Below are 26,096 nucleotides of genomic sequence, written 5' to 3'. Positions count from 1 at the left end.
TATTTAAACGATGCCATCTCTGTGCGGTTAGTAAATGGTGAAATAAAAATTGTAGGCTTTTACAAGTCAGCAAGTGCAAAAAGGTGTGAGAGAAACCCTGCAGCTCAGCTCTAGAGTATGATTTCGAGGAGCCCATGTAGAACCTTTGAACCTCTGACTGTTGTATAAGATCGAAGAACTGCGATTTTTAAATATATTCTTGCAATTTTTTTTCTTTCACAGGGTTATGAGATCAATGCAGTAATGCTAATATGTTAATTTTCCATTAGGCTGGACACTGAGCCACTAACTTTGCTGGATGGATTTCAGGACTGTGCAAACTTCCCAGCTTGTGTCATTACAAAGGAGAAGGTCAGTAAACATGAGACAAAAAATGACCACATGAACACTTAAACCCCCGCGGAGCCATCATTTTGCGTTTCTACCTTTAAAAGCCAGAGAGCAGTCAAATGCTGGAAGTGGAAGCTAAATTGGCTAGTCATTCATATGTATATTAGGTTGTTACCTAGGAATTCTGGAGGGAGGGGAGTGGGGGAAATAAATCTCCAAAAGTCACCAACTTGGAGTGTTTCAGTTTGCCATCTTAGGGAGAAATCAACACACATGGGTGTATGTCCTTTGTTGCTGAGATTTATTGATGAAAACAGTACAAAAAACCAACCATTTGTACACATATTTACAAATAATAATAAAAAGCGAGTGAGTACATTACAACATTTTCAGCAATCACTCACAATCCTGGCACTGCCATGGTATCTGTAGTCTGCATTTACCACATGTGTATCTGTAGCAGTGAACACATCGCACAGTGGCCTGATTTTTCTTGCATCATGTGGAGGTCCATGAACCAATGAACATGCTCCGTTTGCTGTGCATGTTGAATAGTCCATTCTTGAATGCTATGAAGCATGTCAAGAGTGATGAAACACAGGAAGCTCTGAAGGCGACTCGAGATACTTCTCCTGGCCTTAGCCGTTGGCTCTCCATCTGCAGCGTACGCTTCTATTGGGGTGAAAGGGAGACAGGTCCCCACCTGTTCTTCACGCCACACTGTGCCATCTTTCGCTGTCTCAGTCCCCAAACAAGCTCTCTTTTTCGACTCTTGATCACTCTTGACATGCTTCATAGCATTCAAGAATGGACTATTCAACATGCACAGCAAACGGAGCATGTTCATTGGTTCATGGACCTCCACATGATGCAAGAAAAATCAGGCCACTGTGCGATGTGTTCACTGCTACAGATACACATGTGGTAAATGCAGACTACAGATACCATGGCAGTGCCAGGATTGCTTTTTATTATTATTTGTAAATATGTGTACAAATGGTTGGTTTTTTGTACTGTTTTCATCAATAAATCTCAGCAACAAAGGACCTACACCCATGTGTGTTGATTTCTCCCTAAGATGGCAAACTGAAACACTCCAAGTTGGTGACTTTTGGAGATTTATTTCCCCCACTCCCCTCCCTCCAGAATTCCTAGGTAACAACCTAATATACATATGAATGACTAGCCAATTTAGCTTCCACTTCCAGCATTTGACTGCTCTCCGGCTTTTAAAGGTAGAACGGTAGAAGCCTGGAAATCCAAGTTTAATAGATTAAACAGTGCTGAGAAGAAAGACATTGTTTCTAATGACGAACTTCATTAGAACTAAAATAGAACTTGATTAGGCTGATAAAGATAAGCATTTCCTTCCACTCAGTATCTGTATCTTTTTTTTTTCCTAAAACGGCACAAAACATGAATTCATCGTGAATACAACACAACAAAGAAAAAGAGTTCAAATGACAAACACCATTACCAACGGACACAATACAACAGACAGCTCATAGTGGTAGCTGGGTTTGCTACGAGGAGATGTTGAATTTTTGTATTTGTCACACTTAAGTACAGGTCGACATATCAGAGCAGTAATCACTTAGTTATCCGGTTGTTCAGTCTGACATCACTAGCCGTGTCTGAGCCTAAACTCCACTGCAGGTCCATATATCAAACGATCACTGTGGCATTACTGAGAGTTGAAAAACTGTCTAAAGTCTTTCATCTTTAATAAAATGATCAGCGTTCTGCTCTACCAGGTGTAACAATTGAGTTTAACATCCAGGCATCCATGAAAACGGAATTTATGACATTTAACGGAGTTAGAAGTTAGCAGGAAGTTAGCTCGCTAGCTTCTATCTAAATACAATATAGCATGTCCTGACTGCGGGGTTTTGGAAACAAATTCAAACGTACAGCTCTGTTATCACTTCCAGCATAAATGAAGACAGAAAACTAAACAGCAGTGACGTTTGTAGGGTTACTGAAGTTGGGCTAGCTGGTATATAATGATGTGCTACGTGACCGCTAGCGACACAGCTATGTTAGCATAATATAAACAAGCTAACTTTTTTTCCACTCGATAAAAGTTAACGTGAGTGTTCTCGGTGGTCAGGAACAAATGTAATCGCATGGCAGGATGCTGTAAAAGGACCAAACTTCAGCCAGGAGAACAACTGAGATAATCCATCCATAATACGAGGTTAGTCATTCATATACTGCTGCATGGGCTGGGCTGTAGCTACATCCTAAGGTTTTAAAAACTGAGCTTAAATAAATGATTAGTGGTAATAAAAGCCGAGGGAGGTCAACAGTGATCACTGACTGTTTTAGGAGCTTTTTGAGATTAAATAGAAGAAAATACAAAACATTAAACATGTTAACAACACAAAAGCCATATTAAACGCAGACTACTTTAGGCCCGGAAGTAGGATTCGTCGTGTCATCACTGAACAACCGGATTACACAATGTTGTACTACTTGCTGTATGCACTTGTTGGTTGTAAGCTTAATGTGATGCTCAGCCACATCTTTCAGCTGTCTGTGAATTTGGGATTATAAAGAATTCATAGTTTTGCATTAAAATGTCACACTTCACAGAACATTTTTACCCATCGAGACCCTCAAAGCGCTTTACAATTCCACTATTCATTCACTCTCACATTCACACACTGGTGGAAGCTACAATTGTAGCCACAGCTGCCCTGGGCCAGACAGACAGAAGCTAGGCTGCCAGTTCGCGCCATCGGCCCCTCTGGTCAACACCAGCAGGCGGTAGGTGAAGTGTCTTGCCCAAGGACACAACGACCAAAACAGACAGAGAAGGGGAATGAACCGGTAAACTTCCGGTTACAAGACAAACTTCCCAACCCCCTGAGCCACGGTTGCCCATGGGAAGCAGTGTTTTTCAAGCTTAGGCAGCGGTGTTTTGCATTTCTAATACCAGCCCTATACTCACTATGAAAGGCAACTTGCTTCCTCTCCACACTGGAACACTAACAACTCTCAATGTATATTTTTATGGCCAGCAGAGATGGGCAGTAACGCGTAACGCGTTACTGTAATCCGATTACTTTTTTCAAGTAACGAGTAAAGTAAGGGATTACTATTGCAAAAATGGTAATTAGATTACCGTTACTTTCCCGTAGGAACGCTGCGTTACTGCGTTACTAAAACCGTAATTTTTTGCGAGAATGTCTCACGACAGTGACGTAAGCGAGTGCGACGTTCGTGACAACAGCTGTGTGCAGATCAACAATGGATCATATATCGAGTGCAGAGAGAGTATGAGCGTGCAGCGTTTAAAGCGTGGAAGTACTGACCTTACTTTGAGTTTGATTCCATAAAAAGGGACAAAAACATTAGTGTCCGCTGTGCGTGGGAAGAAAACTTCTTTTTACAGCGAAAAAACCCCTAAACTTCCAGCAAGCACCGAGTAGCTACGACGTAATGGGAAACTCACAGAGAAACTCGCGGATTCTTCCACTGACCGCGGCACACCTGCACCAGGGTAAACCTCCGCCTACCCCACTCCTGCTTTACAGGTGAAAATAGAGCAACAGGACCGCTGAGTCTTTGACTTTATTTATTTTCTGCTGTGTTTTACTTGCATCTATTTGAAAGACTGAGTGTAAACACAAAAAATATTTTATTTTATTTTATGTGCTGGAATGTGCAGAAAATAGGTTTAAATGTTAAACTAATTTCTTCCAGTCAGAGAATGTTGCAGATAATTAAATTTTTGCTTGATGCATAAAGTTAAAAGATTAAAACTAATAAAACAAGTTTTAAAAAGAGACTTTTCCATTTGATTACATTTTGTATGATGGATTATGCAGAAAAAGTAGAATTGGGCTGAAAGATCTATCGCTTTATCACCTCTTCAGGTTGTAAATCGTGTTTTTAAAAAGTAACTAAGTAACTAATTACTTTTGAAAATAAGTAATCAGTAAAGTAACGGGATTACTTTTGGGGGGAAGTAATCAGTAATTAGTTACTGATTACTTTTTTCAAGTAACTTGACCAACACTGATGGCCAGCAGCCTTAATTAGCTCCCATCAAAATGGATGCAAGTGCAACACAACTATAATTTACTACGTCTCACCAAATGCCTGTTACTTCCTCTCAAGTCCTGCCATCAAATCAAATCCCTCTTATTGTCACATCACATGTGCAGGTACACTGGTACAGTACATGCGAGTGAAATTCTTGTGTGCCAGCTTCACAAGCAACAGAGGTGTGCAAAAATAAACCACAAGAACAAGCAAAATATAAGAATGGCTAAATGGCTAAATCTGAGAGTTTGCATCTGGCTCTGCATTAGATTCACCTGATGTCCATCAGTCAGGGTTCATTGCAATCACTTTATAATATTATGTGCACATAAGAAACTCAGTGCAGGTATTACAATAAAAACACAAAACCTTTCGAAAGCAGTCGTGTAAACATCCCTAGTCTCAGTAAACGCATCATCAGGAAAGCTAGGATTACAAATTTAACCCAACTAACAAACACGAAGAATATTTCCTCCATATTTTTGTATCATTTGTAGTTAGCTTTTCAAATTCAGAAAATAATTTCAGTTAGTTCTTAGTTTAGTTTTAATTCACTATAATTAGCCTGGTATGCAGGTCACTTATGTTACCTGTTGCTGGTCTTCACTGATGACAGCTGATCAGGCCCCTTCTTTTCATTATCTACCTTCTTCCCCTTGGACACATTTTTCATAAATACAATATTCAGTTTCACTGTTATGCTGATGACACCCGGCTTTATCTGTCCACTAAACCTGCTCTCTCCCCGGACCTCCCTCACCCTCTGTTTAGACGAACTCAGAGCTTCTCCTGTTCAGCACTGAACCAACACTATCCAGAACTAATAGCTTCTACTACAATCAATAACTCGCCACTCTCCATTTCCCCATGTGTGAAAAGTCTGGGTGTTATCTTTTAACTCCCACATCATTAACATCCCTCGGTCTGCATATTTCCAACTCTGTAACATTAATCATCTCCGTGCTTTTCTCTCCCCACATGCCGCTGCTAGTCTTGTTCATAGCCTGGTCACTTCCTGGATCGATTACTGCAACTCTCTTCTTTTTGGTCGTAGTCAAAAATCTATCCATCAGCTTCAACGTGTCCAGAACTCTGCTGCTCGTATTATCACCAGGACCCCTTCTATGCACCACATCACCCCTGCTCTGCAGCTTGACTGGCTTCCGGTTAAATACCGCATCAATTTCAAGATACTTTTGTGCACATTCAAGGCTACCCATCATCTCTCACCTTCATACCTCTCTGAACTGGTTCACATTACCATTCCTGCTCGGTGTCTCAGATCCTCCTCCTCTCTTTCTCTTTCCATCCCTTCCCCCCGGCTAGCCACCGTGGGGCGCTGGGCTTTCTGCTGCTCTGCCCCCCGTCTTTGGAACTCCCTTCCTCCTGAGATACGAAACATCACTTCCCAGACTCAAAACTCACCTGTTCACATTAGCCTATTCCACATAAGTTTTTCCATACTGCTACTTTAATTTAGTTTATCTATTTGCTCTGTTTTATCCTTATTATTTTCTAAATTATGTTTGTTGCTGTTATTGCTTGTGTACACACTTGAGTGTTTTGAAAGGCGCTTTCTTAAACAAAATGTATTATTATTAGTAGTAGTAGTAGTATTAAATAATGTGAGTGTCTGGCTCAAACTGTAGGTTTACATAAACAAAACAGATTGTTAAGATTATATCTAGAGATCCAAAAAAAGTTCACAAATTTCATCCTATAGAAATTAACTGAGACCAAAACAGTTATCCTGGAGCTCTCTCTCATTTCAGTCTTTGCTTCATTTTTCAGGACTTTAATGCCTTCTTGGCACATATCGACAAACAGAAGGTACAAGACTGGCTGCTGGGTGCTTCAGAGATCTCCCACAGCTACAGCCAAAAACTTCTGATCATGACCGACAGAGAAAAATCCACCAGTGACAGAGTCCAGCAGGAATACAGCAAGGATCCTCATTACTCCGTGAAAGTCACCAAGGACTGCCTGTTCAACGACACCTGTGTACCAGCAGCAGACAGATACACTGTAGTGAAAATATTTGGAAGTGTTTCAGAAGATGGACAAACTGTGTCTGGACTTGATGGATCTTCACTTGCAAAGCTGATGTTGAAACCATCTCTGGAAGCGGCTCCAGTTTTCTCTCTCGATGGAAACACAACCACACAGTTCCACCAGAACTTCATTCGGGTTTTTATGCTCCGCGGCCTCCAAACAGTCTTAGAAACCAACCAGAACAATCAGCAGATTTACCAGGTGATGGATCGACCTGACTCAGTTTCCAGCTACAAAATCCCACAAAGACCAGCTGATCACACCACACAGTATGACCACCAGCAGATCATAATGATGGAAAATGATCCTGTGGTCAGAAGAGCTGCTGAATATTTGTATGACAAACATCCAGCAGTTAGTTCTGTCTATGTTCTTGATGAAAACCAAAGACCCAAACTGATCCACGGTGGACCAGTGTCTCTGTCAGAGGACAGCAGACTGGTGCTGGTAGGTCATGGTAAAAGAGACAACGCAAGAGAAATGAGACTGTCAGGATACAGTTCAGGAGATGTGGCAAAAATCATTGAAAGGACAAACAGAGGCAGCGATAAAATTAAAACAACGAGTGTGGTGGCCTGTGAGGTCGGATCAGACCAACGATTCATAGAAACTCTGCTGAGGGACCTCCATAAAAAGAACATCAAGACAGAGCTTCATGTGAGGGACGCTCTCGTCCAAGTCACACACACAGGAAGGAAAATCACTCAGGAAATCTCTCCAGAGGGGCTGCAATGGAGACATAAAGACAACAGCAAGAAAATGGTAGCAACCCTTGATAGAAACGGAGATGTAATAATGAGAAATGAGCCTGGAAGTAAAGGAGAGGCTGTTTTTACCAATGAAAGAAACTTTCTGGGTGGACCAAAAAACAGGGGAAACAAAAAACCAGAACAAAATTTTATAAGAGAAGACAGCTGGCCAGATGAACCGAAGAGATTTGTTAACCCAGAAGTTTTCCCGAACATTGACCAAAATAAAGTTCCCGAGATTAAATCTGCCATTGATGAGCTTCAGGCTCTGTCTTGGGGAATCTTTCACTCAGATCAACCAGTACCAGAGAAAATCAAAGTCAACAACCAACAAATAGAAGAATATGTAATAGGAAAAAGAAGACAAAGGACTGTAAACGGGAGAACTGAAAATTATATAGACTGGCTAAATAATTATGGTGAAAAAATACAAGTCCTTAATGAATGTTATCAGATTAATTCAGGGAAAGACATTAAAAATATAATTCATCACTTTGCAAAGAATGGAGAAACAAGGACAACATACCTGAAGATCAATAAGTGGATATATGAAGTTGAGCATAAAAAACTGTACGTGTTCCTGGTTGGAAAATGGCTTGACAACAATCAAAGAGACGCAAACGTAATTGATGAGATTAAGAGATGTATTAATGCACAGGTGGGCAGAGAAAGTTACACACACATGAGAAACAACATTTTAACAAACAATAGAAATAGCCAAAACCAACAAAAACAAATCTATGCTAAATATGTGGGAAATATTTTTCGTGGAGAGCACGCACATGTCAACCAAGGACTATCCACTGAGGCCTGGTTCACAACATATTTCACTGCATCAGTTATAAGTGAATCTGTGAGAAATTTCCGAACATTCCCTTTGACACTTATGGCCTTGGATATGGCTTTAAATCAATATGACTCAGCTGGCCTGGATTTCTTCTTTGACAATCACCCAATGGCAAGAGGAGGAAGCTGGGTTGACCCAGAAAAACGGGGATTCACTAACTCAAGAGAAGAGTTCTTAAAATTGGAATATGACCTGTTTGATAAGTGGAATAAAAATGGTAATGTAGATGAATGGATTGATATGATAGCAACTGATTACAAAATATTTACAGAAAACGCAAACACAAAAGATTTATTTTTAGCTGATTACAAGAATTACAAAGAAAATTTTGAGCAATCTCCCAGCATCGTAGAAACATCTGGAGATATTATGAAACCTTCCACATCTGGAACACTGGGAGGATACGATGATGGCTACGTCACAAGGCGTGACTTGAATTCCGCCTCAGAATTCGAGAATACCTTCAAACATGAATCCTATTTCTCTAGAACATCTGCATCGTTAACTGAAGAGGTCCATGCTGCACTAATGGCAAGATATGGTAAAAATCTGGCAAGAATGCGTCTTCAGGAGGGATCGGCCCGAATGGAAAACGGACAGTTTGTATGTGAGCTCGTGTCAGAGAGAGCTGGTGCTGAGCCCGAGGAGTTCAGGGTCGATTTATCTCCACAGAGTCAACATTACAGTGAAAAGATGTGGAAGAACATTGAGACATCAGTGCATGAGATGGAGCAGCACAGTTCAGCAGCCTCCCATCAGGTCAACAAACATGTAGAGAGGACTGGAACTGCTGTTGGAGCTTTGGGCCTGATGCTGGGACTGAAAGGAGCTGCTCGTGCCTTTGAAGAGGGAAACATCAAAGATGGTGTGACGGGGTCTTTGCAGACGGCTCATGGAGTGACGGCTATGACAACATCTGCTATTGCAAGCAAAGCTCTGACTTCAAACACAAGAATCGCAAAAGCTGCAGCAACAATCATGAGGAGCCCTGCAATGAAGCGTGCTATGACAGTTATACCAATAGTGGGAATTGGATTTGGGATCTACAGTGTGGCAGAAGATTTTAGAAGAGGAGATGCTCTGGGATACATTGATGCTGCATTAGATATTACCATGACTGCATTAGATGTTGTTGAGCTTGCTCAGCCTGAACTGGCACCTTTCATCGCACCTATAAATCTGGCTCTATCAGTAGTGCGGATGGCCATTGATGATGTTTATATGGGCATCCAGAATGAACTGAACAGCCTCCCAGCGGACGCTGGAGTTTTGGACAAAATAGCTGCTGTTTTTGTTGGCTTGGGAAAAGGGATCATGCACTTTGCTATACATGTGGCTAGTGTGTTTTATGACTGGCGTTATGCTGAAATTGAGGAGGGACGAAGACTTGTTGCACAGATCTCAGATTATCACCAATATTATAAAGTCACAAAGCAACAGGATGGAACGACAGCCATTGATTTTGCTGCTGGCGCCTCCTCCTGGAATGGAGGAGGTATTAACTTCTGCCTCGCTGATGAGGGTCAGTCTGAGCTCTGCATGGACTATTTTGTTTCTCGTGATGAGAGTCCAAGAAGACAATGCTGGAGCATTAACACAGATGGAAGCAAAGATATAATTCTTGGTCTGGGAGAGTCACATGGATTAGAGCACGCGACATATGAAAGAAAAATACTCATGTTCATACCAGCTGGATCTGTGACAGTGGTTTCAGGTTATAAAACTCTTACCAATTCAAGGTACGGGACATACAGGGGAAACAGAGACTCTAATCGATTTTTTGCAGTTCAGAAATCACAGGACGAACACATGATTGAAGTCATGTTGAGCTACTATTACAGACTTCATGGGGAACCAGGGGATGACACATTCTTCCTCGGTCCACAGAGAAGTTATGTCGAAGGCTCAGGAGGAAGGGACACCTACATCATTCCTGAGAATGGAGGGAAAACGATCATTAACAACTACGATCCCTCCAGAGCACAAGACAATCTGCATTTCAGTGTCGACTACAGCCACATTTCTGTGTCTAAATCAGGAAACGATGTTGTGCTGACGTATGAGGGCAGTCATACTGTAAGAATACAAAACTGGTTTTTAGGAGAAGATTATCGTCACATGAACATGATGTCAGGAGACGGAGTCTTATTTGAGATTTCCTCCACGGTGGTTTCTTCAGTTCAGCTGGTGGCCAGAGGAATTAACAAGATGTTCGAGGCACGCGGTGCAGTTGTTGATGCATCACAGCCACTTTTACGCACAGTTACAAACATCTTTGGGTCTCAGTATGATGATAAACTCATTGGAAATGGAGAAAGGAACCTGATAGATGGGGGAGGAGGGCGAGATCGTCTGATTGGTGCTGAAGGAGATGACATTTACATGGTGAAAGGCAGAAAACGTTCCTCTGTGCTCATTGAAAATTACTCCAGAGACGAGAAAACTGACCTGGCCATCGTAGAAGCAAATCTTCATACGTTTGGAGTCAGAGTAGAAGGTGATGATGTTCATCTGTTGGCTCACCATGACAGCACAGCGTTTCATGTTACTGTAGTGAACTGGTTCAGGTCATCAGCACACAGACACTTGCTGTTCATCACAAAGGATCTGATCACCTTCACAGTGTCAGATAACAAAGCTGACTGCCTGCAGAGGAACATCTTCACCACATGTATAAAGAGCCTCAGCATTGACTACAGCAGCTCCCCGTCTCCTCTGGAGGTGGACCTTGAGAAGGATGAGGCTTTGGACAGCGTGACAGAGATCCGCGGGTCAAACTATAACGATGTCATCAAAGGAAACAAAGAACACAACGTTCTTGTCCCTGGATTAGGAGATGATTTCATTGAGGGGAGAGGAGGAGAGGACTGGTACGTTATCACAGCAGGACAAGGAGTGAAAACCATCAACAATCTATCACCAGATCTAACCTTGGACCTGCTCTTCCTTAAAGAACAATATCAGCATATAACATGTAGATGTGAAGGTCAGAGCATCATCGTTCAGGTACAGGGCAGAAGAACTGTTATTTTACAGAACTGGTTTAAATCAAAGAATTATCAGCACCTGCAGATCAAGACCAGTGATGGAGTAACAGCTGGACTGAAGCCCAGCATCAGCAGCTGTGGACAGGATTTAATGCTGCCTTTAACCATCGACTACAGAAACCAGAGATGTGAAACCTGTCTGGGGAAATGGATGAAACTCAGTGACTCAGTGAAAGAAATGTACGGCTCCTCAGGATTTGACGTCATGGTTGGAAACAGCAATGATAATTTACTGGATCCACACACCGGGGGGGCACTGATGATAGGAGGGGAAGGCAAAGACACTTACATAATCAAACATGTGGATGAAAGCATAATCATTGATAACTTTGCAGAAGATCAGAAAACTGACACTGTGCTGGTAGATATGGATTTCCTTGATGGAAGTCAAGTCATACTGTACTCAACAAGAAATAATGTTCATGTTAGAATCATGAAAAAAGAGGAAATATTAAAATTCATTCTTTTCAATTACGGTAATGATGAAAAATATCAGCATCTAGAATTTCAGAGCTCTGATGGCGTCCATTTCAAACTCAAGTCTCTAAACTCAGCTGGAGACGACTCTTTCTATCAGGTAGAAGCTTTCAAAGTGACTCTCACACAGTCTCCGGTGGACTGTCGTTTGGACCTCAGCGCTCAGAGAAATCTGTCAGAGGTTCACACAGTGCAAGGCTGCCCCTCCCAGTCTAATGTTATAATAGGCAACAACCGAGACAACGCTCTGATTGGTGGGTGGAAGGACGACGCCTTGGATGGAGGTGATGGAGATGACACGCTGGTAGGAGGAAATGGAGCTGACATCCTGATTGGTGGGAGAGGAGACGACACTCTTTATGGTGAAGATGGAAATGACACACTGATGGGAAACTCTGGCCAGGACGTCTTCCTTCCTGGACCAGGAGCTGATCTGGTGGACGGAGGTCCAGGCAGAGACTCTGTTCTCTATCGGGGTGATCATGAGAAGGGTGAAGGGGTTTATGTTAACCTGCTGACGGGCCAAGGCCACCATGCTGACGCTGAGGGCGACGTGTTGAAGGATGTGGAAACTGTGATCGGCACCATCTATTCGGACATCTTAGTGTCTGGTTATGAAAGTTCTCTTCTCAAAGGCTCAGATGGTAACGACATCTTGGTGTCCACTGGTGGAGATTATCTGGTTGGAGGTGATGGAAATGACATTTACATGTTCACTTTCAGCAACGGCTCAGTCACCATAGACAACTGTGCGACAGACAACGCCACAGATGTCTTGTATTTAGCGTCCCAGTCAACGCTGGCATGTGACTATCAGGTTTCATCTGAGAAAGTTATTCTGACTTTTTATGGAACCAACCAAGAAGCTATGAAGATTTCTCTAAGGGGCTGGATCAGTGACAACAATGAGTGTGGGCACCTGAAGCTGGTTCTGAGAGAAACTAATGTTTCAGTGGATCAACTGCTCCAAGAATGTCAGTCACGATGAGTAAACGGTGCTTTGCTTGTCAGTCATCTGCTGAAAAATCTGGTGGTGTTTTAATAAAAAAAATGTAAATCAATGCATTTTAGTGTAAAAATGCTACAAAGTGTTTTACATGCTAAAGTTTCCTGAAACTGTGCAAAACGACTTAAACATTTTTGTATGGTTCTTTAATTATGCTAAGCCTGAAATCAGCCTTCAGAAGACAAAAAGAAGATGTTGAAATGGCACAAATAAATTGTAAACCTTTTCCGTGTTACAATTGTGAGTTAATATCTATTAATGCATCGTTTTTTTCTTGAAATGTTTATCCATCCATCCTTCCATTTTCCTCCAATTACTGGAGGTGGGTCGTGGCGGAAACAGCCTCAGCAGTGTGTAAGACCCGACCTGACATATAGACACAGACACAAACATGCATTCCCACCCTCATGCACACATATACAAACACTCAGCACTCACCCAACGTAGGGATAGACATACATGGACACTGTACACACAATCACACTCCCCACACAAACTCTATACCTCAGGTCCAGGTACCCTCGCCCCTGGAGGGGGAAACGGCACCTAGACCCAGGAGATGCTACCCTTTCCCCCGGGGTGGAGGCAGGAAACCGCCGTTTACGTGTGGATGAAAGGTGCAAACGCATAGAAAAATCTGTGTTTTCAAAAATACCCGTGTAGGTGTGGACGCAGCCTCAGTGAAAATCAGTCAGTGTTTTAGAAGGAAGTAGAGAAATATAACAGCCTTTCATTCCTAATGTGTGGTGTAGCAAACATTTTGTGCTGCTTTTGCCCTTTGTCATCTTTCTGGTTACATATTTTACGATAATCGTGTCAAAGTATAGAAATGTAACATTGGCATAGATAAAGTTCTGCTTTGTATGTGGATTTGTGACGCTTCTTCTCCTTTTACCCAAGTTATATTCATAATCTAGGTAAAACAGAAGTAAAGCAAACCTTATAATTACCTGCTAAAAATGTGTTCTGATGTGTTCTGTAGAAGAACTTTAGATTTGTCCATTATTGGAAGATCAGCTCCTTCGGTTTTGTGTAGGTCCGTATTTGTCAAGGATCATTTTTTCCAAATCTCAAATACTTGTTAACTAAACATTTATGAAACTAAATGTACAGATAATAAATAATTGTTTGGCCAACCTTGCTTAAACAATAGGCTTAGGGGCCCAGATGTCAAATGGGATTAGGCTTACATCCATGGAAGCGGAAAAAGAATGGGATTATTAGGATTTTCCGAGCCTGTCAGTGTCAGTTTCTCTCTCATGGCTTGGGGGAACTCTTTTGATGACGTTTGATGTCAGAGCAAATGTTGATGAATAGTTACCTACGTCACAACTACTATGGGGTTTTCTCCCAGTGGGCTGACTATTCCTTTGCATGGGTACACAGACGATCTATCACTGGCTCTGTCTGCTTTATCTTTCCGAGCCCTGCAATAAGCCCTACATGAGCAGTGTTCTGACGCACCACATGTCGCATGATATCAAGCCTCCACTGATGTATTGTTCACTAACAGTGACAATGTTACCAGCACAAGCATAGACTAAGTTTCATATTATTCACACACACAGACATGTTTGTGTGTATGTGTGTTGTTATTGGGAGGGACTATCAGCATTTATGTCACAAAGACAAAATACTGCAAGTACATAATAATCAGTCTAATCTGATAAAAACTGCTTCAAAGGTCGGGCACCATTCCCCCAAAATACAGTCATATTTCTATATATCTGCAAAATTTCAAAACATTACTGCTTCATTCAGGAGCAATGCTTCTGCGTCACCATGCTAACTGGACAAGTCAAAAAGAAACACAGCTGGAGTTACAGTCAGGGGGAAAACAATGATTTGAACCCCAGCTGATGTTGTCAGTTTGGCCAGCTGATCATTGCAGTGAGTAATCAGCCTGCTGTATATGAAAATAGATGCTAACACACGCCTAGCTTGGCTAACTGCTAATCACCTACCTTTCCTTATGATGATTGTTTATCACTGCTTTAATGATTCTGATAGTAAAAATACACCCTAAGTGTCAGGAATCAAGCGAGCCCCTATCAGAAAGCACCTGGTGACAGTGGGAATGAAAAACTCCTTTTTAACAGGAACAAACCTCTAGTAGAACCAGGCTCAGGGAGGGGCGGGGCCATCTGCCATGATGGGTTGGAAATCTGAGACAGAAGAAGAAGAGCAAGAAAATGAACCATCATGAAAGGACAGGACCCGCACAGCATGCAGAAGAAGTGGCTTATGTTTAGAAGTCGCACCAATGGCTAGCAAAGCTGCACTGAAAGAAAGCACATGCATTAATCATGGCAGCACATAAGGCAAGACCCCAGGTGCAGGCTGTGCAAAGATGCCCCTGAGACCATCCAGCACATAACAGCAGGGTGCAAGATGCTGGCAGGCAGGACACACGTGGAACGCCATAACCAAGTGGCCTGAAGCTGCAGGTTTTGTCACTCTCCATCCAAAATTCACTGAATCAGCAGCAAAAGAAGGTCCAAGCTACGCTTGACGTTTGATAAACATGAATTGACTCTGACTTTGGCTGTTTTACTTCCACCAGGATAAAATCACACTTCATGCACTCTCTCTCAGTGTACTTCAAGAACAGTTTCTCATCTCAAATCTCTGTTTTCTGCATTTTTCGCTTGCTTGTTGTGCATCAGTCTACCGTTGTTTACAGCGCTGTCATGTTTTGTTTTGTTATTTCAAAAATGACCTCCAAGAAGAAACGTTTTAAAATGATGCCAAATCACAAACTGCTTAGCTGTGTCTGTAATCAGACCTCTGTACCTTTGCTCTGCTTCACTTCAGCAGCATCAGGTAAAGTGACAGAGAGAATCACATGTTGATTCATGGTTTTCTTCCGTTTTTGATCTGCTGCTGAATATTTTCAAGGCAGTTTCTTTGTTTATTATTTACTGTGTTTCTGTGTGCTTGCGTGTTCCTCTTTGTTTTCTGTCACAATGTATTTTATTGATATCCCAGTTTGTGTTCTTCTACGGCATCTATGACTCACAGGCAAATATGACAGCAGGTGGTGCGTGATGTAATACGGGCCACATATAAGTGTGTTCTCTGTCTGCTGACTCTACCTGAGGACAAAGCAAAATTTGGAAACGCGAAACATTGCAAACTGGACCCCCGCTGGGTTTTGAGGTGTTTCAAGATGTCTAAATATGCACACTGAAAATGTTTACCGGGCTTTAGAGAGTGCAGGAGCTAAGTTATTGTCTTTAGGATAATTCTCTGATCACTGAAGATTTTATTACCAGGTTTTATTCATACTAACTAAACATTCAGTTGGATAAGCACAACACAATCGTTGTGTACTTCTATGACTGGTAGGTAGAGTATGTCATCACCAAGGTCCAAGCTCCCGCTTCTTCTGTATGGGATCCTCCTGTGCAGCGCCTCTGCTCCGCTTCCAGTTATCAGCCGGACGAGACAAACGGTACGAAGCGCCGGATCACTGGTTTCACCCAGCAGCAACATCTGGGACAAGAGGGAAGTGACAGCGAAAGACGGAGAATACCTGCTGGGCATAAAGAGACTGAGAAGGCTTTACTGTAACGTGGGCATTGGTTTCCACATTCAGGTCTTACCCAATGGGAAGATCACGGGCGTGCACAATGAAAACAGATACAGTAAGTAATTTTTCCTTTCCCTGATTCATCACCTTTATCATTTGTTGCTATGATAAGAACAAATATAAAGACACAACTATCTCAAAGTTTGGTCGAGTGATTTCTGCGTGGATTGAGGAGACTGCTTGTTGCATGCAAACATACTGTACATTATTATATTCTTCTGTTTTGTATCTCTACATCAAAAGATAAGAAATCATGCAGTTGCATTATGTTAATAAATAGCTTTAAAAAAAAAAGAATTCCTGCTGACACTCAGAAAAATAAAGTCAGGTTTGCAATAAACTTGAAAACAATGGCCAGCAGGGGGCGGGTTTTCTGCAAAAAGTCTAATTATGTTGTCTGTAAGAAAATCATTGGAATCACTGACACGTGTTATTTAATAAATGTTTGTAAATTATTCTCCAATAATGAGGAAATTGTTTGTCAGTCTGTCAGTCAGATCAGCACATCGGCTGAAGAAATATGACACGAACCCAGAAGTCGACGTGATTTCATGTTCAAATGTTCCCAGAACACTTTAGAGCGACTGAGTTGGAGTTCAGGAGGCAGAGCGACACATGCGAAAGTGTCCTTTAACAAAATACTGAACCCCAAAATGAATCTGTGTATGTGTGTGAATAATACATTAATGCCTGTGTTAATGCGTGCAGTGAAAAGCACTTTAAGTTTTCAGTTAAAGTAGAAAAGTTCTTTATAAGCACCAGTTTGTTCACTGGCCTCCAGATGTTGCCTCCCAGAACAGAGCAGAACCTTTAACCCAGTCTCCACTTATCTCATCCCCAGAGCCCCATTTATAAACCAGGCTTATAATTAGTTTTGAATTCAAATATGATCTTTGCAGTAAACTGTGTGTAAATAGATATTTATAAAACGTATCTGATCTCAAAAGCAAAGTGATCTTCCTGCCAGGTTGACGCTGCTGTTTGGAACACAGTTACAGGTTGAATGAATGAATTATCATAAAAAATGGTTGGAATTATGGGGCACAGACTCAGTAATGACTGCACTAATGTGTTTGTGCATTATAAGCTTTCTCATCTGACCATCTTTTTAGGCTCAGAGGTTTTGTGTTTGTTGTTTGTCTGATTGATGTGAGGAGTTCTTCTGGTGACGACACACAGAATCCAAAAGAAGGAAAACACAGCAGGATACTTCAGGTGAATCATACGAGAAAATAAATGATCTAAAACTTGCAGCAACATGGAAAAATACAAACTACACAGGAGAGAAGATGAATGTACATGTCTATACGTATAGCAGTGACATATAAACACATGCAGGAGATGGTGTTTATGACGTGTCTCCTTAGCCTTCATGATATGAGAGGTCAGTGCTACAGGCCTGCAGCCCCTGGATGCTTCTTCTAAGGCACTGGGACCAGCCACATCATTTTCCATAGCACTGGGAGTCTCTGGAGTTGCTATGGAGGCTGACGTTGTAGAGGTGATAGAGTACTCCACACACTTAGCTAACACAGGCCTTCAGCACAGATGCTGTTTATGTGAACAAACTGAAATCAGATAATCAAACCAAAATAACAAAGTGCATATTTGTTTTTGTGTCGTGGAAATGGAGAAATATTTTATAAGAATGAGCCTTTTGTCACGGCGGGGTGCGCTGGTGTGAGGAAAGAGGTAGACCCAGATGCAGACAGGGTGGAGACAAAGCGTAGTTTCAAAAATAAAGCGAGCCTTTATTGGCTGATTGCAGAAGAAAAACAAGGAACTAGGGAAACTAAGGAGGCTATGAACGCTGTTAACAAAAAGGCTGTGACACTCAGTGAAAAGCTGTGACAAACTATGAACACTGAGTAAGCTAGAAAACACAGAGAAACAATGGAGTAAACCTATGAAAACTGTGGTGAGGTTAACAGACGATCTGACACCGACTGAGCAGAAACACATGGATTAAGTACACATCACAAATCATCAGGGGAAGCAGAATCACACGGGGAAAACAGCTGACAACAACTAACATAATGACAGGACAGGGGCCGTGAAGCTAAATACAATAAACAAAAAACACAAGGATCCTTCAAAATAAAACAGGAAACATAACGAGACCCAGACATGACTCGAACTGGACAAACAAAGAAAACTTGGACATGAAACATGACAGAAACACAGAAAACTTCACACAGGGATGAGACAAATGGGAGCTTGATAAATCATGAATTAAAACTGTAACCCAGGCATGACAGAATGTAACCAGATAAACTGAAATGAAACTAGACTGAGAGGAATAAGAGAAACACCAAGAACTCAGAATACTGGCTCACATGACCCAGGACCGTGACTCCTAGTGTAAGTGTGTCTGCTTTAACGCCATTGTTCATATATGTCACAAACACAAACTTTCAAAAGAAGGCCCGTGTCGACCCATCAGGGTGGAGAACATGGCGGGCTCCAACCCTAAAACAGAAAGATTGTATTAAAGTATGGTCGTTGTTTTCTATGTTGTTGTTATGGGTTTTTCAGGTTTCATTATATGACATGAACCATTTCACTAAGAAACATAAACATACAGGAGCTGTGCTAATCTTCTGCAGATATGCAGCAAGTGTTGACTTTACTAAGCATTAGCAACTTGTCCTTTTCATGTTTCACTCCAGCCCTGCTAGAAATTTCTCCAGTGGAGAGAGGAGTGGTGACTCTCTATGGGGTGAGAAGCGGTCTCTTCGTTGCTATGAATGACAAAGGGAAACTCTATGGCTCGGTAAGAACCTTTAACTGCTGCCGTTGTTGCACACGGGGGCTTGTGATGCATGCCGTGAGTTGGTCCAAAGTGTTACACCCACATGTTCATGCTGTAACCCTCCACCAGCCACTGTTCACTGACATTTGTAATAAATGTAATAAGTGGAAATGTTTTTGAAACGAGCGGCATCATGCTAAATGCTACAGTCTTCATGTTATCTATTAAGCCTTAAATGGGCATAAATAGTTTAAGTTATGGTTTAACTGGCAGAATGAAATGACTGCTGGATGTGATGGTGGTCAGCTGTCCCACCGAGTGATAGAGCTAAAAATATGAAACTTGAAATGAGCAACTTCTAATGAGGTATACATCCAGCCAACCCACTCCAGGACTATGAATGAGACAATCTACACTTACACACACACACACACACACACACACACACACACACACACACACACACACACACACACACACACACACACACACGCGCGCACACATACATCTGCATTTGTATTTGTTGGTTTTGAGGGAAAGTACATTAAAACAAATGATACAAACTGTGATTTACTGAAGTTTGTAGAACGCATCTCCAAAAGTTGATTCTGTTCATCTGGACGCAGCGTTTTGTGGGAGAAACGTTTCGTCATCATCAGGTGACGTCTTCAGTCTCAGCTGACTGCAGGTTTCAATCTTATAAACAGGACATTTGCATAATGACTGAAACCACTGAAGGAACAATGGGCTGGGAGGTCAGTTCCTAAATCTTAATTATGCAAATTCTCATGACCACTGATCAACAACCACTGATCAATGGCCACGAGTCCCATTCACAGAGCTGGGGAATGGCTGCAATCACAGCATGTAAGATGGTGACAGATGTACCCTTAGGCCCCTCCTCCATTCAGAGATGGTCTTTCCCTTTTCACGTAAATGGCCTCCTTGACTCCGCCCTCAAACCAGCGTTCCTCCCTGTCCAGGATGTTACATCCTCATCATTGAAAGAGTGTCCACTGGCCTGTAGGTGTGAACAGGCTGCAGAGTCCTGGCCTGACGAGGTGGCTCTGCTGTGTTGGTCCATCCTCTCCGCCAGAGCTTGTTTGGTTTCCCCGATGTATAAATCCTGCACTTAACAGCGTACACGATGTTACTCGGTTTGTGTCGGGGACCCGATCCTTGGGGGGGACCAGTTTTTGGCGCAGCGTGTTTTGGGGCTTAAAAGCCACAGAGATGTAGTGTTTATTACAAATGCGTCTCAGCTGCTCCGATACTCCTGACACATACGGGATCACTGCAGGTTTTCTCTTGTCCTTCTCTCCTGGATCAGCTGGAGCTTTCTTCAGGAGCCTTCCCAGCTCTGACAAAAGTCTAGCTGGGATAACCACATTTACTCAGGTACATCAGGTAAATAAGGGTACATCTGTCACCATCTTCCCTAATGCTGTGACTGCAGCCATTCCCCAACTCTCTGTGAATGGGACTCATGGACATTGATCAGTGACCTTTGATCAGTGGTCATGAGAATTCGCATAATTAAGATTTAGGAACTGACCTCCCAGCCCATTGTTCCTTCAGTGGTTTCAGTCATTATGCAAATGTCCTGTTTATAAGATTAAAACCTGCAGTCAGCTGAGACTGAAGACGTCACCGGGATGATGATGAAACATTTCTCCCACAAAACGCTGCGTCCTGATGAACAGAATCAACTTTTGGAGATGCGTTCTACAAACTTCTTGAGCATCAAGACATTTGTAGAATGCAGTTTGTGTTAAATTGTGCTGAACGTAATGCTGAAACAAAGCGTGTCTTATTTGTGCCTAATGTGGTTGTGATAGTTGCTCTTAGGCTTATTCATTTATCTGCAATATCAAATTCAGTTAAATCTAAAATCTTTAAATTAAGACAGTAGTTTTATTCAAATTTATAAGAAGTAAAAGAGTAATTAGCTAAACATAAGCTAGACACACCTAATCACCAGCTGTCGTCCTATATGTACACATTTATACAGATACAGACCTGCATGCACAACTAAAGATTGCTTTAAACAGTCGTGTCTTAATGTGCATACGACTGAACTTCCAAAACAAACCGAGCACAGGAAAACAATACTCCAAAAAGCTGCTTCAGTCAATAAATAAGCTGTGAGGCTGATATCAGAAATAAACGTGCTCTAGCTGCTCACACACTGTGCAGAAGCAGAAACCTGACACATGCCGGAGGACAGAAACAGGCACCGTGGGGTGCAGCTGATCTGGAAACACACAGCAGTTCACAGGGACATGTTTCTGCTCGGTGTGTGGGGAACATGCAGAAATATATTTGCTTTATGTGTCTAACAGATGTTTCTGTTTTTGTTCGATGCTGAAGGCGTGCATGTAGACATTGTGACATCAGATCACAACAAGCGTTCTAATCATCAGTGTTTGTGCCACTGAGGGCAGCTGGAACTATAACCCAGCGGTTGCACTAACTGACAGTGTTTTACACTGTTTGGATGAATTCAGTTGCATTGGAGGGTTTTCCAGCAGGAGCATCTCAGCTGGATTCCAGTCTGGACTTTGACTGCACCACTCGAAAACCTTTTTTTACTTACATATCAATGTACTTGTTTTTATGTATTGGAGCCTTTCAGATGTGGACTTGATGTGTGTCAGATTATTGTCATTCTGCAGAAACGCTGCCCTGAACTGATGGGGGATATTGTCCATGTTTCTGGCAGAAAACAGAATTTGTGACTCCATCGATAAGCAAGTCCTCCTGGTCCTGAAGGAGCAGAGAAGCTGTATGGTGCTCTTATTACAAAAGAGTGGGAAACAATTCATTTTAGATTTATGCAAACCTACCAAAAAGTTAAACTTTTGTTTCATCAGTCTTCAGAATATTTTTTGAACGGCTTGGAAATAATCGGGCATAATAACTCGTGTGGACCTGAGGAACGTGACGTCTGCAGCTCTTTGAAGCTTGTTCTAAGTACTTTTGTGACTCCTTAATACACTATGGAGTGATTCTGATTCTGACTTTGGCTCTTCTTCCTAAGTGTGTGTGGTGATGCGGTGACACATCCAAACTTGTATTATGTACAGATGTTTGAGCTGATGATCTTGGAATGATCTTGATGATGCTCTCCCCAACTCGTGTAAATTTACGTCTTAGATCGTCACGAGTTCCTTGGGACCGATCCATCGAGAAACTACCAGTTGTACTCAGTCGTGATCACTAACGAGATGTAAATAGGCTTTGGCCTTGTCAAATTAAAAGACACTGTAGAAACTTTAGCACCACTTATTAAGTGCTGACATGTAAAATCTTTCGTGTTTCTAACGTTTCACCTTCCTCTTCCTCTCAGGGACACTACAACGATGAATGCAACTTCAAGGAGAATATCCTGGCCAACAACTACAACGCCTATGAGTCAGCTGCGTACCCTGGCATGTACATCGGCCTCAGTAAAATGGGCAAAAGCAAAAGAGGCAACCGGGTCACACCCAAAATGACCATGACACACTTCCTTCCCAGAATATGAATTATGATGTGAAAACGCTCAACAGTGTAGACTGAAGTGAAGGGCTCCAACTTACATTTTGTGTTGTCCATTCTACAGTGAACGATGCTGCGAACTAAGACGCAGTTTAAAAAGCAGAGTAAACGCCATGAGATTAACCAGACTGTGAACTCAAATACACTAAACTAATCACCTGAATTTACCTCAAAACTACCAGATATAGTGACAAGTCATGAAGTTCATCCTAATGAATAAATTCAATTGTTTTAACCCCTTTTTTAAAATATGTTCATGTATAATGAATATCAATCGGAGTTTTTGAGGAGGAGGACTAAGTCATGGCGGTCGTGAATCACTCTGTGAAAAGCATCACTGACATTAAAAGTTTGAACAGTTTGGTGCAACTGAAAATTCCCCAGTTTGTGCTCATAAAACATCAAACATCAAACCAAAACTGAGCTCTTCTCCTTTGGAAACTCCACCATACCAGTTACTACATACTACACCACACAACGTACTGCATGCATACTACACCACACAACGTACTGCATGCATACTACACCACACAACGTACTGCATGCATACTACACCACACAACGTACTGCATGCATACTACACCACACAACGTACTGCATGCATACTACACCAGTGGTTCCTCCCAGCCTGGATGTGTGTGGAAGAGACGGAAACCACAACAAAACGTTGCTGATTGTTAGCACGGCCAACTGTCTGATGTTTGCACTTAAGTAGTGTTTTAGTTGTTTTGAACACTATTATAACACGCTACTGCTAAATATTGGCTGTATATTGATTGTAATGTAAACTGTAACTGGGTTAAACTGGCGCACGCCCCTTGAAATGTATTTATTCTACATATTGTAAAGTGTTAGATTTATGACACATGGTTTATCTTATTATTCATAGAGTTCTAAGCTTTGTGTGAATAAATGCGCATCTCATTTTTAAATATGTTTATGGGCTCATTATAAATATTTAATTAGTCAAACCTGATCAATCATCTGCAGTAGAGAAGCTCGATTGAAACCACTTGAATAAAAGCCGTGCCGAGCTGGTTGGAATTTGAAAACCGAAGCACTAAGAGCACGAGAGGATTGTGTGTTCGATTGTGTGGAAAGTGAAGGCTTCAGCTCAGGATTCCAACAGGTCAATACTGCACGAGTGGGAAAGCACACTGGTGGCAGCAGCAGCAACATGCTGATGATGTTTACCTGCTGCAAGAGTGACGAGGAATGTGAGAAGGAGACATGCAGCTGGTTCATGTACGGCTGCATGAGAAAAACTATCAGGCAGAAAAGATTTATTCTATTTCAAAATGCAAAACTTTCCTTCCAGGCTGGTCTGACAGGTTGGTAGGCACCAAAGCAGGAACCAGTAAGAGGGATTAGTGGACGTGTGTTTGACTGACCTGGCATAATGGCTGATAAACACCTAAGTAGGATTTGGGACATATTAGGCCTGAGCATGATCGCCTTCCCTCGCTGACCTGTGCTTGAACTCCATTTAAAAGTCCTCAGCTCCTTTTTAAAAAGGACTCTTGCAGGCAGAGTTTGGGGCCAACCTGCTATGTTATGGTGAGCTGCTCCAAATCATGGGTGGGACAAAAACTGGAGGCTAGTGCAGCTGACAGAAGCTGAGAGCAGTAACCCATCCCTGTTCATGCACAGCACTGGAGTTTCTTCTCTCTTTGACATGACTGCACATGCCCCAAGACCCTACAATCTGTGAAAGAAACCAAAAGAATCACACAGCCTGCAGTGAACAAGCACCCGGTGACCCCGGGGTGTGTAAAACTCCCTTTGACAGGAAGAAACCTTCAACAGAATCAAGCTCAGGGAGGCGTGAGGATAAAGAGCAGAGTGCATATAATAGTGCACTACCTGGTGACTAGCTATGGTCATGGTTATAATACTATGAGCACATTAGCAGAGCAAAGATGCAGGATGAGCATTAATGTTTTATCGCCTCAATAAAACTGTGAGGCAGAGACAAATGCAGTCATACTGCAGGGAAAAGATGCTGACGATGGGCCAAACTTCACTCGAGAGCACGTCCGTGATCGTCCATCCACAGCAGGTTAATCATATAATATACCATACAAATCCTAAACTGAGGCTTCATCCACACATTCAAATCTTAGTTGCATCAGAGTCTTTCTTTTCTGAACCATTTAAATATTTGGTGTCTGTTCAAACTGTGGGCTCATGAGCTTAGAGGTACAATGCACATTAACAAAGAGGCCTGCAATAATCAAAGATTATTTGTAGGAGCTTGTTTCTATTAAATAAAAAGACACAAAACATTTCAGCACCTCCAATGAATGGAGTAGGAGTTTGGACCCACACGGTGGCAGCAGTGTAAAGGACAGAGTTTACTTTGGTATCCTGACGGAAAGCTGCTGATGGATTTATCACACGGTCAAACTGATTTGATTTCATCTTCAAACTGATGGACAGTGTCAGAGCTAAATGCACTGAGTGATCTGGAACAAACATACAGTACAAAGCTCTGACATGCAGCAGTCACATTGCAAACTAGCTCAGGGTGCCAAAGGAAACTCATTAATTGGCAGGTTGAACCGTTTTTTGTAACATTTGTTTCTTGCAGCACAAAGTTTCTGTGGCAGTGAGCAACGAGCCACTTGAGGGAATTTTGTGTTATTTCCAACTCGCTGACCAGACTTTACTTATCATTTAAACCCTAAGTACACCTTTAAAACTGTGAATAATTGAATGATGAACTCAAAAAGATAAGAACATGAGAATCAGAACCAACAACTGCACGCGTTAAACTGTGGCCTCCTGAATCCTCCAGGATTCATTCAAACTTTATTTTACTCCAAAATGAAGTCGTGTGTTTTTAATGCTTTTCTAAAAGTCCTTTAATTTTTTATTTTTCTTGAATCGATGGTTGACAGTTCAGCATGGTAACATTATCCTCTCAAACATTCAGAGCTTAAATAAATGAACTGGCTCTTACACGGCAGGTTTTTACACTCAAAGCTCTCTACACAACATCTCTTATTCACCCATTCATACAAACACTTTTTTCTACACAAATCTAACATTCACACTCATTCATCAGAGAGCAGCTGATCTGCAAACTGTAGACCAGAGCAGCAGGGACCAAACCTCCAACCTTCGATCTCCTGAACCACAGCCACCCCCAAGTGTGGCCGAACACTCAGCGCTCCCTGGTATGGGATGTTCTCGTGAAACACTGGCCTCCTACACTGTGTGCACACTTTGGGTTGTTCAAAATGAGTGTTCTTCATCATCTATAAACGATGAAGAAACTTTTATTGGTTTATTGTCTGTGTCAGGACTTTGGTTTATCTTCCTTTTACCTTCAGCTCATTAGTGGCTCAGTGCAAAATGTGGCTACCAGGATATAGAAGCGCATAGGTGTTTGAAACTTTGCTGCCATTTTTAGACATGATGTTTGACAACCTTGTGCTCCAACTCACATGTTGTAGAAGAAACTTCATGACTGTTCTCTGATTTTTCCTCTTAATAAGTCCATTACACTTATTTTCCTTCTCTTTTAAATTTCTGTGGAAGAGAGCCAGAGATTAATAACAAGTGTGATTGAGTGCAGAGAGGTCTATTAGCACATAGTGAGTGAAGAAGAAACACTCAGTGCATCATGGGAATCCCCAGCAGCCTACGTCT

General features: G+C 41.9%; 2 protein-coding genes across 2 annotated transcripts in view; both read left to right on the top strand.

Moving 5' to 3' along the window:
* The window catches only part of LOC101472502 (uncharacterized), a 57,046-nt gene extending 44,262 nt beyond the window's left edge, over window positions 1–12,784 (top strand). Inside the window, exons 6-7 of the mRNA XM_004566642.3 lie at window positions 270–351; window positions 6,172–12,784. Coding sequence (XP_004566699.3) covers window positions 270–351; window positions 6,172–12,540 — 6,451 coding nt within the window. The 3' untranslated portion in view covers window positions 12,541–12,784. The remainder of the gene's footprint in view (window positions 1–269; window positions 352–6,171) is intronic.
* Window positions 12,785–14,649: 1,865 nt separating this feature from the next.
* Window positions 14,650–23,374, top strand: LOC101472197 (fibroblast growth factor 4-like). The gene is made up of 3 exons (XM_004566641.3): window positions 14,650–16,205; window positions 18,820–18,923; window positions 22,252–23,374. The coding sequence occupies exons 1-3, from the start codon at window positions 15,914–15,916 to the stop codon at window positions 22,426–22,428; spliced, it is 573 nt and encodes a 190-aa protein (XP_004566698.1). The 5' UTR covers window positions 14,650–15,913; the 3' UTR covers window positions 22,429–23,374.
* Window positions 23,375–26,096: the final 2,722 nt, after the last annotated feature.

The sequence above is a fragment of the Maylandia zebra genome, linkage group LG2 (assembly GCF_041146795.1).
Source record: "Maylandia zebra isolate NMK-2024a linkage group LG2, Mzebra_GT3a, whole genome shotgun sequence".
NCBI lineage: Eukaryota > Metazoa > Chordata > Actinopteri > Cichliformes > Cichlidae > Maylandia > Maylandia zebra.
This window is presented reverse-complemented; position numbering and strand designations above follow the sequence as displayed.

Excerpts from the sequence above, each read along its gene's own strand:
- LOC101472197 (XM_004566641.3), top strand. The coding sequence starts at position 15,914 with ATGTCATCACCAAGGTCCAAGCTCCCGCTTCTTCTGTATGGGATCCTC. Across the intron at positions 16,206-18,819 it reads GCACAATGAAAACAGATACA|CCCTGCTAGAAATTTCTCCA; the intron begins GTAAGTAATTTT and ends GTTTCACTCCAG. Across the intron at positions 18,924-22,251 it reads AAGGGAAACTCTATGGCTCG|GGACACTACAACGATGAATG; the intron begins GTAAGAACCTTT and ends TCTTCCTCTCAG.